The sequence below is a fragment of the Harpia harpyja genome, chromosome 7 (genome assembly GCF_026419915.1).
Source record: "Harpia harpyja isolate bHarHar1 chromosome 7, bHarHar1 primary haplotype, whole genome shotgun sequence".
Taxonomy (NCBI): Eukaryota; Metazoa; Chordata; class Aves; order Accipitriformes; family Accipitridae; genus Harpia; species Harpia harpyja.
Window position 1 is genome coordinate 18,967,963 of NC_068946.1, and position 15,721 is coordinate 18,983,683.

The window sequence follows — 15,721 nt, forward strand, 5'->3', positions numbered from 1 at the left end:
ATATGATTTGTTTGTCTTAAGGTTACAATATTTAACTCTTCTTCTGTTATCTGCTGTGGTTTGGTGTTGATGATGGATTCCCTTACTGCCATGCTGATTTCATACAGTGTATGTGACATAAGACCAGCTCCGGCCCTTTCCATTCCATTTCTTGTTTCCCAGCTGTGTGGGCACTTTTTTATTTTTCTCATTTGCTCCCCCTTCCTCCTCGGTCTGTTTGAGGATAGCTCTTTTTTCTCCCCAAACTGTTGCATCTAGCTTGGGAAGTAATTCTGTCAGTGTGATTTATTTTCTTTCACCTGGGCTTTCTTGTTATAATGTCCTCGTTTGTGGGGTTTTGTTGTTTGTTTGTTCATTTGTCTTTTGAGAAGGGACTAGAAATAAGGACCTCAACACTCCTGTTGTGTTCTTCTCAGTTATCCTCTTTATTCCTATTTAACTTTTTTTGTTAAAATGATTAAGGGATTTGTTACAGCCTCATTAAGCAACTCTTTCTTAGAACTACCTTTTTGCCATCCCAGGGTCCTGAGACAAATCCTAACTATTCCGGCCACCACACTTGTGTGAACACATTATTTAATTGAACTCTGACTTGGGCCAACTAGGAATTCTGATCCCCCCACCCCCCCCCAACCCCACCTGCTTTCCCCACAAACTGTATTTTATGACTTGCAGAAGTAAACACATGCAAAAGCTGTCAATCCCAGAGAAGTTCTTGGCAAGAAGACCTGGTTAAAGCATAAGTAACCGGTGCTGTTTACTATGTGCTGGTGATAATGGGGAAACAAAGAGAAATAAGAAGGGGTTGTCAAAAAAACGGATATTCACAAGATGACTTGATATGCCTTTTTTCCTAGGACAAAATCGCTAATAGAATATACAAAATGTAAACAATTTATTGTGGTATATATTTATAGAGTTCTTTGAGTTTCTTTTTGATAGTAATCCACTTTGATTGCACGTAGAGTCTGGATTTAAACAGAACATTTCAATCTCTTGTCTAATTTCATACGTTTTTTTGTCTGTGTAGGAGAGAGTTTAAGCTGGTTGTAAATTATGTGGGCAGATAATTTATGTTAAAAAGGGGGGGAAATGATGTATTTTAGAGGTAACCTACCAGAGACTGTGTCTATTCTTACTATTTATGATAGCTAAAGTAGACTAAAAGTTCAGAGATTTTGATGTTTATAATCTTTGCCCTGAAAATGTTAGGATTCTCAAATTTGGTGGTTCTCTGCTCATGCCAGGAAATGTCTAGCATCTTCTGCAGGGTAATGTATTGCCTTTCTGTTGTTGTTTAGATAGTTAACACAAAATTCTGCATGAAACAATTGCACTTTTGTGATGTTCCTATGCCAATTCACTGGCATCTGCTTTTTCTTCTATCTTGTATCTTAGATACAGTGTCATCCAGGATTTAGATCCAGTAGTTATCCCAGTAACTTGAGTAAAAGCACTTCTTTTCCAGAAGAAGTTTGATTTTGTTTTTACAGTTCTTTTAAGTTAGCTGTGGCAAGCTGTTTGACAACTTTAGTGGGGAAAAAAACACCACTCATTTTCTTTAAAAAAATAAACTCAGTTAATGGTAGGGTACTAGTGGAAGCTGCATACTAAAATATTGCATTGTGTTGTCTCTGTTGCTTAAACTTACTGGATATTAAGATTATTTGTTCAGTGGTACCATTATGTCATTCATTTTTTTAATATGTAGATTGAGTAAAGTTTGCTGATACCAGTGATGAATTTAGCATAATAAAGTTAAGCTAATTACAATTTCAGGTACTGGGAGGCATATGTTTTGTGTTACAAAATACACCTATTTGTAAACAGCAGTAAGAGTGACCTCACTATACTATACTGACACAGCTATATTTATAAAATAGCTTGAATAAAAGAAATCTAAACTACTTAGTTGTTTTTTTGGGCATTGACTTGATATCTAGCTGGTCATTGCTGGATGGTGTTTTATTAGATTCCAGTTGTTAGCAAACGATATTCATGGAAGCTTGTGGGAGGAAGCATGGTGTAAGAATTTGGATTCTTGCTGGTGGAGTTACTGGGATTCTTTACAAATCTGTAATCTGCATTAACTGATACAGTTTGGTAGTTTCGCCAGCTCTGGGTTTTATAATACAGAACAGAAAACTAGCTTAGCCTGAGAATAGCCAGTGAACATTGATTGTACTGGTTTGGGCAAGTTCTGTAGTTACAGAAATAAGCTGATGTGAAACTGGATGGGTATAATCAGATATCTTCTGAAAGCAACTGAGATGCTTGCAACATGAGGCAGAGCAGCTGTCAAAAATGTTCTTGTGCAAATGTGGTTATCTTTATTTTTGGACTAACCAGCATTTTGTCTTCACAGCAGCTATACTTCTGAATGGAAGTGGCTTGCAGACAGAGCTAGAATTGGCAGCCGTTGGACATGGCTTCAAGCCCAGATTTCAGAACTAGAATACAAAATCCAACAACTAACTGACCTTCACAGGCAGATACGTGCCACCAAGGTATTGTCTGTAAGCTTATAAATGGGCTTTTCAAATAATCTTTTGACAGTGTTTCTTGTAATATTTATTTATTTGGTTCCTTGTTGTCATTGTTGTTGTTTGTTTTGCCCTAGAGTTTTTGTATCTGTGCAGGCTATCGCATGCGGACGTTAATGAGAAAGACATCAGGAGCTAAAATGTATTGTGCCCTAGAGGCACTGGTACAGGACAGGGAGTTGGGAACTCTTACTTTCCTATCTGTGGTAGTAGGGACTTTGTTAGTGACTTTCAGGGGCACAGCACAAGGTACTGCATTTATCACACTGGTTTTTCCCTCTGCAGAAGAGGCAAGATTTGGTTTTCAGGTGGGGTGGTTGGTTCTTCATTTTTGTGTTGTGGGGTTTCAGGGTGGGTTTTTTTATTATTTACAGTGCATGTTTATTCTGAGGATTAGCTAGTTAATGTTTGTACAGCGCTTTGAACAGGTCAAGGATTAATTATTACTAAAATTCCAACGTGTGTAACTCATGTAGTAGTTTTTGTAAATCGAACTGGCTAGACAGTGGGAAAGTCACATTCCTAAAACATTAATAATCTATCTATCAATTTAATGGGTTCCCTAGGTCATTCTCATGTGCAAGAAGCCAAAACCTGTGATAATTCTGGTGGTGTCATAGTGAGGGGTTTTAGAGGAAGGCTCTTTGACTCTCCATTGTAGGTTGTTTGATCTCTGCTGGGGTCAGATAAGCACAGATGGAGAGGAGCCAGAAGATGCTTTAGACTTTATGTGGCTGAATGTGAGACTTAGAGGGAGTTTAAAAGCAGAGGGAAATCACCCCAGAGAGAATTTCCCTCTGATCACAAAAAGAAAAATTATTCCCTCTTCTTTTACCCTCAGAGCCTTTCTTTTCCTATCCAACTTTGTCTCTCCTGCTCACAACTTTTTCCCAGTCAGGTTTTTCTTTAAAAAATAATTGAAGAGCCTTTGTTTGAGGGTCTGTCCTGCCTCTGTGCCCACAGAAGTGAAAGGAGATTTTGTATTTTGGTGAAGGGTGAGAATGCCTGTATTTTAGTGTTGTCCTAAATACCAGGTACATGCGCACTGTTACAACCAAGAGCTATCAGCCTTTGAGTTGGCATAGATCTCATGAGCTGCAGAAGACAGAGAAATAAATAACAGAAACGAGAGGAAGAACATTCCTTTAGTCATGCATTTTCTTCGCATTAGGTGGTATGTTGGCTTGGATCCCAGTCATCTTCCTGGTGGAGATCTTTAGTGACATTCCTTTTTGCAAACTTCATGCCCCTTTTACCAGCTGTGGTATTCAGTATTTGGCATTGAGTCCCATAGTGAAGGTAGACACATTTCCTTCAGCTGTGATTTTTTTTGTATACATGTTCGTAGTACCCCAGTGCAGCAGCTACAGAAGGACACATGGGCTGATAGAAGAGCTCTTTGTTTTCATTTAGTGGCTGCAAAGTAGTTACACAATATCATTAGAATTTGTATGCTGTGTTTAATAGTTTCAGAGTGTTTTTCCTGTGTTTTGAATGGAAAAAAATGTGATTCATAGCCATTGAACAATGATTTCAAGCAAAACGCCACTCCTCTTAATACCATAATGCAATAGGAAGGGAGATGGTTAACCTGTGGGCAGTTTCCTGGCCTACTACATTGTGTCTTCTCCATCTCTATGCACACAGAAGTAGCAGCTCTGGATCTTTGAGAATCCTTCCATTTAAAAAAAATGTGTATCTGCAAGACAAAACAATTCCATTTCGGGGTGGGGGGGAGGAGGGAGTTCATTGCCAAAACCTGCTGGTTGTACAAGTACCTTTCCTGCTTTCCTTTTTCAGTGCTTGGTCAACAGGATTCTGCAACTTAAAAAAATAAAATTCCAGTGGAAGCGGGGTGGGGGGTGGAGTGTCCCCCTCTTTTCACCACTTTTCCTGTGTGTCTTCCTATTCCTCTCACTTAAGAATTTGTGTTTTAGGCTTTTGTGAGGGTTTTTTTTTTCGCTCTCCCTGGTCATGACCTATGATTCTTTTACTAAAAAGATCTAAAGAGTCTAAATTCTAAAAGAGTCTAAAGCTGTTGAGCTAGCTTGTCCTCCTGTCGTGGCACACAAAAATTAGATCTATACTTGAATTCCCTTACACATGCTGCCTACTTTGTAACTGCTCTTGGTCTACAGATTATAGTATGATACTGTCTGGAGTGGTTTCCATCTGCTGTAAATGGAAAAGCACAGATGATGGGCTACTACCTGATAAGGAATGTGGAAAATCTAGCATTGACTTGATGGAAATTCAGAATCTCTGTGCCCCTTTTGGGCACTAAAGCGAGTTTTCAAGCACCAACATTTGTTTTTAGAGAATATCTTTGTTCTCAGCTTTGAATTTATAACTCAAACAGGAGAATAAGTTAGAGACACAATGAGAACAGGACAATTTCACATCTTCTCCTAGTCTCCCCTTTGAAGTCTCTTTGAGACTTGCTTTCATGTTTTAGGGCAAGTTCCTGCTGAGGCAGGAGTCAAGGTGTGAATAAAACTACAGGATCCTTAATTTTCCACAGCCACAACCTAGGTGAAGTCTGTCTTGCTTAAAGAAATAGTATAGGGGTTCCTTGTGTTCATGTGATGACAATCTCCCTTGGGTTTAGTGGAATATTCTCACTAGAAAGAAAAACTTGAGGCAGTGTAATTGAATGGTCCCATTCTTTCAATATCTGCTTGATATTTGAGTAACAGTCAGTACTTGAAAGCAAGTAAGTTCTTTCCCTTTCTCTTTGGAAAAAGCCTGCAAGGGTTTGATAGCCTTTTCTGAGTATTAAATTTATTTGCTCAAGATAATGACAAATTAAAGGACTATTTGACAAACTGTTTTTGACTGTTACAAAGTTATTTTTGCTTATTATTTTGTTTAACATTGTGAGTTGTTAAAACAAACCGAGATGTTACCTAGGATTGTCTTTGACACTCATTTTCTAATCCATCATGTGGAAAACACAATGGGCATATTCTTTTACTAGTTCTATTTAAGAAACTGCTATTTCCCTACCATATAAAGTTACATTTATTGTATTAGGTGGCATTCTAGACAATAGACCACGTCTGATACCACATTTGTGCAGATTGTCTTGAAAAGCAATAAGATTGCTAGAATATTTAGGAGAGTTACCTCTGTAATGACAAAACTCTAAAAATGCTCACCTTAAAAAAATCAATTATTAAATTGTAAAAGGCTTTTGTTTTGAATTGTATACACCTCTGCTACATAATAAACCTTGATGTTTTGCTTAGAATATGGATAGGAATAAAAAAAAATAGAGCACTTTAAAATGCCTCTGCAAAATTTATTGGATGCAAAGACTATAACCAGCTTCAAATCAAAGGGTGGTTTTTTCTTACAGAAAAACCTCTTCTTAAATGAGTGGGCAAATGATCATATAGTTACGCTAATAAGTATGAATTTCTGATTTGAATTTTGGCACAGATGTTTAAGCAGTGGTATAAGACTAGAATGATTGCTGTTACAAGGAGTAGCATAAATGGTGCAGCTTTTAATTAATGAAAATACCTACTACTTCTATATTTTAGCTGTTAAGTGTATTTAAAATCTAGTTTAAGTGCTCCAAAGAGTTGCTGGGAGGATTTAAGGGGGATGTGCCAGGTTCTACTGCCCCTTAAAAATTATTTAGGAGGGTTAATCTGTTGTCAACCAACTGTGTTCAATTGCTGTTGTCTAGGGGATGGTGATCTTAGAAGAATTCCCATTTCCAAAAGACATTTTGAAGAAGCAAATACAATTGACAGACCAAGAAGCTTTATTAAACGCCACAGGGAATTCGCAAGCTGCCATTGAGAGACAGGATTCTTTGCCGGAGCATGACTTTGAAATGTCACCCAGCAGTCCTACCCTGCTTTTACGAAACATAGAAAAACAGGTAAAGTAAAATAAGAACTGAATGGTCAATGGAGCCAAATGATTTACTTCAGAAATAGGGCAGGTTCCATGGTGATGACTTCCAAAAAGGAAGATATTTTGCAGTCCTGAGAGTGGGTGCTGATGAATTGAAGGGCTTAAATAACTACATTGTACGCCAGGTTTACAAATTAACCTTTTATTTCTGATGTGTCTGTGTTACCGCTTTGTTTCCATCAAAGCGGCCACATAACTTCTAACAGCTATCCACAAACGTGCCTCTCCTTTATAGTTAGGTTGCATGTAGAGTTGCCACAGATTGTTTCAGGAAATGCTTATATGAGATGAAAGAGTACAGCTGAAGATGGAGGTATGTTGCACTTGAAACAAACTAAAAGCGCCAACAGAATATAATTGTTGGTCTGCCTTTTCAAGCATCACAGGACTCCAGTTCTGAGCTGAGGAATTCCAGGTACTTAACAGGCATAGCATAGGCATAGCTGTGAGCAGAGTTTCGGTTCATGGTGTTCAAAACAGTCATTTCCAAGGTTAATTCCAGGAAATACAATATAGACTCCAGCAGGGTTTTCTTTTGCTAGAAAGTACATAAAGAATGTGGTAGGATCACGTTGCTGAAGGAGATACAGGAAATTTGTTTTCAGAATGAATTTATACAGTTAGCATAAAGCAAACCTGACAAAGCCGGTATGGTGCATTAATATGTTGCTCTGCTGCTCTACCTAAATTCTTGGTTATATACATGTTTTTTAAATGGGGTAAAAGTAGCTTTAGGTACTAATGCCTGTTCCTGAATCTCTGTGCCAATTTTTCTTATTTGATAGTCATACTTTCCTGTTCTTAAAATGCTTCCCCTGTTTGATAGATCTTATCCACAACAGACAGGAGTGAGGAAGCAATGAAACAGGAAATTTATATGCGCAGTGCTGGCAATTGCACAAGGTAATCCAAAGAGCATTTTTAGAATGTGGTGAATGTCCCCTCTTTAAGTGATTACTTGGAGAATTAAATGCACTTTTCAGTAAGACATTGGACAATTAAAGTAATAGTAGTGTGTTTCCTGGTCCCTGAGTAGCTACAAACAGAGGTCCAAGAACATTGATGATCTGAAGATTACTTGGAAGTAAAGGTGTTCTTCATTTAACTCATCTCACAGACTACATCAGATTTCTTCCCTTTACCCACAAAAAGCTTTGGGGTTTGATTTGCTTTTTGACTGTCAGTTCTGTAAATTAACCTTAACTCTGAATATCTGAGATTCTTCTCATTCAGTGTCAGGAATAGCGATGTTGTAGGCTGAAGTAAATCCACAGATAGTCCCACAGAATTGTTCAGTCCTATGTTAAAGTATTTCTTTGTTAAAAATAAGTAATTTTATTTGTGAACAAAAAAAATTCATAAAGAATACAAAGTGACTGAGCCTGGCAATTTTTATTAATACTGTTTTCAAGTCCTTTTCATAGCTATGCAATGTTTTAAAAACATATATGTTTTTCCTTGTGTTTTGGAAGTCTGCCATTGTTTCAGTGCTTTTATATTCAGTAGAGACTTTGCTCCTTACAGATTGAATTCTGTTGAGATTTTTACATCAATCTGCTAAATATTTTACTGGCATCTTGTTTGCTCTGTCCAGACCTTTTGTAATTGACTTGCTATTTCTGTGCTTTAATATCCATCCCTGAATATTTCATTCTGACATGAAATTTTTACCCGACTGCATCACTTAAACATGAACAGAAAAGACATGAGTTGTAATAACATGGAAAATAATTTTTTCTGCCTCTTTTTGCGTAAATGGTGGTGCCTCAAAACGTACAGAAAACTTACTGGGTAACCTTTAGCAATTCTTGTTTTAAATAATCTTAGTTCTGAATGAAAGGCCTACAAAATAGTATAAAAGTTAAAAAAAAAAAAGTATGGCATTTCAGATACATTTTATTTCTATTTAGTGTGCAGCACACAGTTTCTTCTAAGAAAGCTACATTTATTGTCAGAATAGCCTTTAAGGTTTGACATTTAAAACAAAAAAATCATTGTGAAATGTTATCTGGAGTCAGTCCACAATTCATTGCTTTATAAGGAGTAATTCTTAGTCTTAACAAATTAGCTGCATTTGTTTTGGGGCAGTTCTGAAAGTCAGCGTTTTGGTGGGGTGGGGGCTTCTTGTTGCTATTTTTAAGGATACCAGAAGATTTAGCCATTCTGTCTGTAGTTACAGTAGTCCTCCTGTAGTTACACTTCCCTTTATAAAAACACCTTTGTCAGACTACAGTGAGCAATGAAGAGGATTCTTTTAACAAGAAAAGTACTTCGAGTGAACAAAATGTACAATGAGTAGACAGTAGACCTTGGGTTTTTTCCCCCGTTGAAATGCTTGTTGAATGGCCAGTTAGCAGCTCTGGGCTGCAGCTATTTTAACATCAGCTGTAAAGCGTTCTGGTTTCTTTTGCCTTTTTAAAAACCTTTGGTTAAAATACTAAGATCACTAATGTGTTTTGTGTACTACTAATTCAAGTGTATAAACAATGTCCTTGGCTGGTTGTTCAGGGTTGTGTTGGTTTTTTGTTGTATTTTGGGGTGGGTTTTTTTGGTATAGTTGAACATAATAATTGTGAAAGAAAAAACATGCCATACTTCATTATTCACATGAAGAAACTAAATATGATTATTCCATGATGTATGCGACTGGAATCCTAAGTAGAAAAACAAGAAAAACCCAGAACCTTTGAGCTGCTGAGTCTCCATAAAAGTCTGACTACCTTTTATTTTTTTTGTTTTTTCCAGAGTGCACAACTGAGTGAAATCATCAGCAGCCTAATTGCTCCACTCAATCTGTCTCCAGCTTCTTCATCTCTTTCATCCAAGACCTGTAGGCACAGACAGCTGGTCAATGGCATCTCCTTCAGGTAGGTGACAGTATGGTAGCATCTTTTTGAGAATAACTTTTGGTAAAGTTATGTAGATGGAACTGATAATCATTACAGCAGTAAATCAGGAAAAGAGAGCTGCTTTCTGCAAGCTTCAAGAGAAGTCAAGTCTTGCTTGTAAGGTTGAACGTAGTAGGGTTTTGTTTTGTTCTTAAAGACATAAAAGTATGCAGTCACTGTAAGTACGTTTAAGTACTGAGAAGAATATATCTGTGAAGTAGTGAAAGGATACAGTAAGTAACACACTACTCCTGATTATTTCAGACTTAATGCATTCTGTCATCAGGAGTACAACTTAATTTCTGGAAAAGCGATGAACTAGACTTCACTAGATCAGTAGAATACATAAGCAATGTCACCTGTGCCTCAGCATGGTGGTTTTTGTGGCAGCTTCATTAATTTTAAGCATATCAGTCTTCAATACAAGGACAAATTTATCTTTGCCATCTACTTTTTCAGGAATTTGGAGATAATATTTTTTCCATTTGTGGTCTTTTGTTCTGGATGGATATACCTTCCAGGATGACTGTAGCAGCTCGAAATTAATGTTGTAGAAAAATGTTTCTCAGTACTACTCCATACTACTTAGTAATTCCATCTTTTATTCAAAGATTTTAAAATACAACACAGGCTGTAATCAGTTTTAGTCTCAAAATAGCATTGAAGTAATTGACTACAGTCCTGTCTTACAAAAGACCTAGGTATGTAGGATATTTATCCTGAGATACTGGTAATATGATTTTTGAGGATGGAGGGGTTGCTGTTATTCGTAGGTCTTAATTAAGATTGGGTGGATGAAGAAAGTCTTCCCTACTAGAGCTGGGGAGTTTATGGCAGTGTCTGCAGCAGAACGTAATTCCCTGGCTTCTGGCTCCAAGAAGAGCTGGCCACGCCGTCTGTTTGAGCAGCTTTACCACAGAGGCTGTAGCTCCCACAAAGAGATTATAATGAGCAGCTTGGATGGGCAGCTTCTTTAACTGCCGTCTGTTCCAAAGAGATTGTATGACTGTGCCCTAAATTTAAGGATGAGGGGTCCTGTCACGTAGCATTCATGCTCCTGACATATCGGTTATTTAAAGACAATGTAGGGGAAAATCAGAAGATTCCTCTGAGTTTTGGAATAAAAATAGCCCTGAAATAGGAGTTGCTAGTAGAGATGGGTATGTGGAAGAAGAGAGTAATTTAGGCTGTTAGAAGGCTGTGTCCTGAATCTGTAACTTTTTCACAAAACAGATGAGGAAGGGTTCCTGCTTTTAAAAACATTTTTAGGAGTGTATAGAGTTGACTTCATGATGTGGGACTCTAATGATGTAACTTCAAGACGCTTGTCTTCAGATTTACCAGGCACCATCCCAAATCAGTTTTCTTTCCATTTTATGAGCAACCAGTTGTTTGCTCACGGACCGCTCTAAGGCAGGTTGTTTTCTGCTCATGACATATAAAAGCCCAAAGAAGAATGAGAAGAGTTGGAAGATTTTCTCAGTGCTGTAGCTCTGAACTGCAGTTGTTGCGTTAGGTGTTGGAAGGGAATCTGAGAGATGTGAGAGCTTTCTAGATGTCATCTTAAAAATCAGTTAAATAGTTAATTTTAATTCTTCACTTCTTGTAAAGTGTTTTGAAATCTGCAAATAAATACTGTTCATTAAAGATGGCAATTAAGCACAATATAGAGTGGTTATCATGAGAATCCTGTAGGTAAGTTTACTGCCTCCTACTTCTTGTTGAGTGTGTTTCAGGTTTTTGTGGTATTTTGTTGTTGGAGTAGTTTTGTGTGCAATTAATTGAGACAGTTACATACTACAGTTAACATCATTTCTTGGCTGCTTCTCCCCTCGCTCTTTCTAGAGCTCACTCCGACTGTATTAAGTACTTGAGAAAGTAGAAATCAAAATCAAATGGAAAGTAAGGTGATTTCTTGTTTTTGAAGAGGGAAAAAAAAGGATGATAGCGATTTTTACTTAAGTAAATTCTTGAAATTAGTTGTAGGCTCTTGATGTGAAAGATACAATAGTCCATGTTTAAAGTAGGTCTAGGCATGAGATGCTTTGAGGTTGGTAATCATGGGGTTGCAGTACAGTTGGTTACTTGGGCTATTCCCAGAGGAAGTGGTGGTGCATGTACAGTTCCTGGTTGATTAAATGTGGGAACCTTGAATTTCCATTTGTCAAGGTCTAATTTCATTAGTGGCTTCCTTTTTCTATGTAGCTTTTCTTTGCTGAATTGAATCTAGATGCCAAGATTAGCCAGGTGCTTTGTATGAAGGTAAATGTTCGTGGAAGCAGTTCCCTAAACTAGTGATAACCACTTTCTTATGCGGGGAGAGGAATGAAAAAGTTCATTACTTCAGTACAAATAGTGCCTGTCTGATGGCTTGTGGTGCATGTGTGTATCTGTGAGTAAGGTCTCTGCTCTTTACCTAGGCTACGGAGCAAGAAAGTCCAGCCTATGAGCTTTGAAAGGACTGTTTCAGTAAATCCATGAATTTTACGTCTGGCAATGGTTCATTTCGCTCTTCTGTAGAATCACATTTTGAAAACCACCCAAACTAAGATCAAAATAAATGAATAACCCAAACCTTGACTGGGAAGCCTATTTACACAAGTGGCAGGAAAATCGTACTGCTGTGTAGTGGAGCTCCAAGCCACAGAGCTGAGATCTCTGCTTCATCTGAAAATGGAGTCGAGCATTACTGCAGGGCACAGGAGGGTAAATAGAGCAGCTGGCAGAGACTGAAGAGAGATTATCAAAGATCTGGGCAGACCATCAGAACAAAGGCAGGAATCACAGAAGTTGAGGAGCCAGACTGAGCTTTTTGTTCTTATATACCTGTCCAAGTTGTCTTTCATGTAAGAGGGAGGTACGTGGAAGTCTAGAAGTTGGGCTTGGCACCGTCTGACTTCGAGGCAGATAATTACAGAGAAAATGTTTTTGAGAATTCAGAGAAAGTATTTTAAGAAGTCTTTTGCATGGACTTTAAACATCGTATTTCTTTCTCAAGCCTTAAAAATGCAGCGTTAGCATTAAGAATGTCATGCTTCAGGATTTGGGGCTTTTTCTTGGCACTTACTAATATGTTCCTTTAAATACTTTGTACCATCCCTCTTTTAATTAGCACATTTTTTTCATTGAGTCTGTGTTGCTTATTGGGATTGTTCTGATGTGTCAGAAGGAGAGCTCAAATTCAAGCCCATAAAGCTTTGTTACCACACCAGCACAGCATGGGATGGTGTTTAATCACACTTTCATAACAAGCGCTTCTATTTAATAAAAACGGACTGTTAGAAGAATACTGCTTGTCAAAAAAGATTGATAAATGGCCTTGTAATAAATTTGTTTTCATGTTTTATTGTGTGTTATAACTTTACTTATAAGACTGTGACTTGCCAGATAAAGTTCGTAAGAGAAAATAATTATTTGTGCAGATAGATGACCTGTTACGAACCAAGGCCAAGATATCTTGTATACTTGCGCTTCTCAGGCAGTTTAGAGTTGCAGTCAAGGTCTTCAGTACTGTAAAAATAAATGCACACTTGGGTGCTTTTTGCAGCAAGCCTTCAGCTTTGCAGGCAGATGTTGCTACAGCAACAAAATAAAATCAGGATACCTATAAAAGTGAAGTGCATTCTTCCCATTGAGTGATTCCCACCCAAATGAGAGGGTGTTTTGAATTCTTACCTTGTAGCGTTCCCTGTTCTGATGAGCAGGCTGTAGATTGGTGAGAATGATCCAAGGTTGTTATACGTATAGGGTTTTCTACTGCTCTTGGCCCTGTGTTGACGCATAACTTTTATGATTGCATACTGTATTACTAAGGGTGCAAGTGTGCATGTAGGTAAGGTTGTGGAGGGATGCTGCTGTAACACTGAGGGGGATTTGAAAGGGATAGACTTGGGGAAATGCAGGTAATGTTAAAACGAAGCTTTCCATGTGTTCGTGTAGACCCTGTCACATTGTGACTGGAGCTGAGCTTGCATTCTTCCAAATCATCTGGGTCCGACCAGCTTCTAGGTCTCAAAGACAGAAAAACAGGCTAGGTTTTCCCTGCTCCTTGACAGTTTCCCCCAGGCTGGTGCTTGAGCTCTATTGGAGAGCTCTATTGGCACATCCACGGAAGTGAAGTTTAATGGCCTTGTGTTGGTTAAACTTAAGTGTGCAGAGTTCCTAATTTTGATAGAAATGCTTCACAGTGAGTTGCAACCCCTACGCTGAATGGACACTGGTTTGTAAAGCTTTACTTAAGTTTCAGTTCTTGAGCAAAACTAGAAAATCTCAAAAGTATTAGGGCAGGACTCTAGGTCTCCTTTATGTTAGCATGACTGCTATCTTGAATGGAATATAAGTTTGTAGGGAAACGTTAATTCTAACTTAAAACTCATAGCTGTTAGAAGTGTTAGAGCTCTTGACTTTGGAAAAAACCAAAAACCATTATATGCTTGAGGTCTTAACTTCATTTTGACATTTGTTTCCATGAGCAAGAAAGGTGAACAAGAACGATAAACTTCCTTTCATGACCTAACATGGAATTAATCAACAGGCAAACAAAGCACCTACATGGTTTCTGGAAACAGTGTGCTAAAACATTTTAGCGTTTATAAAACTCTCTTAGAATTAGATAGCTAATGCTAATCAGTGTATGAAATGTTGGCCTGTGCATGTGGAGCCTATTTAACTTTTTGTATTTCCTCCCCTGATTAATCATGAAATTGCAGAGCTTCAGACAACAGAGAAGTATCCTCTTCAAGCAGCTGGTTGCTTGATCATCAGCACATCAAGAAAAGACGAAGAGACAGGACAAGACTAAGATCTCTCTCTGTGGCTAATGTGAGCACATCTGCCCGAACAAGGCCACTTCATAGTTTCCAGAAGAGGAAACTCTACAGAATGCACAGGGCCTGTTACTGGAATCAGCAGGTAGGCCTTGCCTCTCTCTTCAGGAGACAAAACCAAAGAGTCCAGCTGCTAGAGTCTGCATGTGTCTTCTCTGCTATGTCGGAAGAGAAGCGCATGCTGTGCTGCTTATTTGTTACATTCAGGGAGCATATAGTGTATGTGGTGGGACTACTAGATGTGTCAGCAGGAGCTCAGGGTTAATGAGTGGAAGATAAAAATTGAAGAGCGCTCAGAATCCTGCTTATCAAATCACTTTGGCTATCTTTAAAGCCCTTGTACAGTCTAAGAGACAACTTGAGACCTTCCTTGGGATGCTTGACTGCTGAGGAAACAGGCTACAGTGTAAGTCGGCTGCCTGCTTGTTTTCAGAATATTTGTTTTAGCTACAAGAAAGTTTACACAGCTGGTGGCACATCATTTTCTAGGAAATTAAATTGCAGTATCTTAATGTTTTTTCTGTTTTTGCTGTTCCTGATTAGTTATATTACCTTTTTCATGACACTTTATGAATCCTTTAAAACTCCTAAAATTTTCCGCATTACAAAGGAATTAATATTTTAAAATGGGAAAAAAAACATTGTCTCTTGTGCAGGGCAAGGCATATCTGTTCACGTCTGATATTAATAGCATATTGCTGGTAAGAATATACAATGAGTTTAGCTGTGGTGCTTAAAGCAACAGTCTAATTTGGGAGCAGAGACGGTATGAACTCATTCTTTAGAGCAGTTTTAATCCCAAGCGGTTTTAATGTCTTGATTTTACTTTGCCTTTTAAAAGTGTGTTATATTGAGAGAAATCTCCATGTCTCCTTGGCTAACTGTCTAGGATTTACTAAGTCTATCAGTGGTCTGGGGAGAAATTTCCCCTGCAAGGATGTTCTGTGTGAGTGTGCTGATTCAGCATCCTCTCCAAAATTGCAGAAGTGTCCTAGTTTTAGCAAGATATTTTATTGAAAACTGTGCAGTTTCTTATTAGCTTGACTTCCCAGCTTCCTGGCAGTGGGGCTTAAAGACTTGGCAGCCTGCCTGGAGGGTTTGATGGTGGGGGATGGGGGTGGAGGCTTTGGGTTTGGGAGCTCTACCTCCTAGACACTTAGGCTTTTCATCTTCCTTGCATTAACCAAGGAGGCTGTTGCTGACTTTGACTTCCTTGTTTCTCATTCAATCCAATCCATGTCCTGTTAAAAGAGGATGGATGCCTCGTTCCCCAACTGATGCCTCCAATACCACAAGTGCTTCTTGCAGCTGTGGAGGTTGCTCCTCAGCAAAAGACTCCAGGACTTTCCTTCTACTGAAACACGAGGGGTTTCCACTCCAGATGCGACTTCTAAATAACAGGCTCTTCTGGAAGCCTACATCTTGCAGGCTCACGTGTCTCATATTTCTACAAGCACTGCCTATGTCTCTGTCCTTTGAAAACTGGGCCAGAGTTAGTGCAGTTCAGAGAATAACAGTAGAAGCTTGTGAACAGAAA

The 15,721-nt window shown here is 38.4% G+C and overlaps 1 protein-coding gene across 11 annotated transcripts in view; it reads left to right on the forward strand.

Annotated features, from left to right (window-relative positions):
- Positions 1-15,721, forward strand: part of KANSL1L (KAT8 regulatory NSL complex subunit 1 like) — a 66,596-nt gene that overhangs the window by 21,300 nt on the left and 29,575 nt on the right. For 9 of the 11 annotated variants that reach the window (XR_008236101.1, XM_052793398.1, XM_052793394.1 and 6 more), the window contains exons 3-6: positions 2,366-2,507; positions 6,238-6,435; positions 9,216-9,337; positions 14,068-14,269. Coding sequence is in view for 10 of the 11 variants with exons in the window: in XM_052793398.1 (XP_052649358.1) it covers positions 2,366-2,507; positions 6,238-6,435; positions 9,216-9,337; positions 14,068-14,269 (664 nt within the window). In the remaining variant the exon portion in view is untranslated. The remainder of the gene's footprint in view (positions 1-2,365; positions 2,508-6,237; positions 6,436-9,215; positions 9,338-14,067; positions 14,270-15,721) is intronic. The other 2 variants (XM_052793396.1, XM_052793402.1) reach the window with 2 other exon arrangements.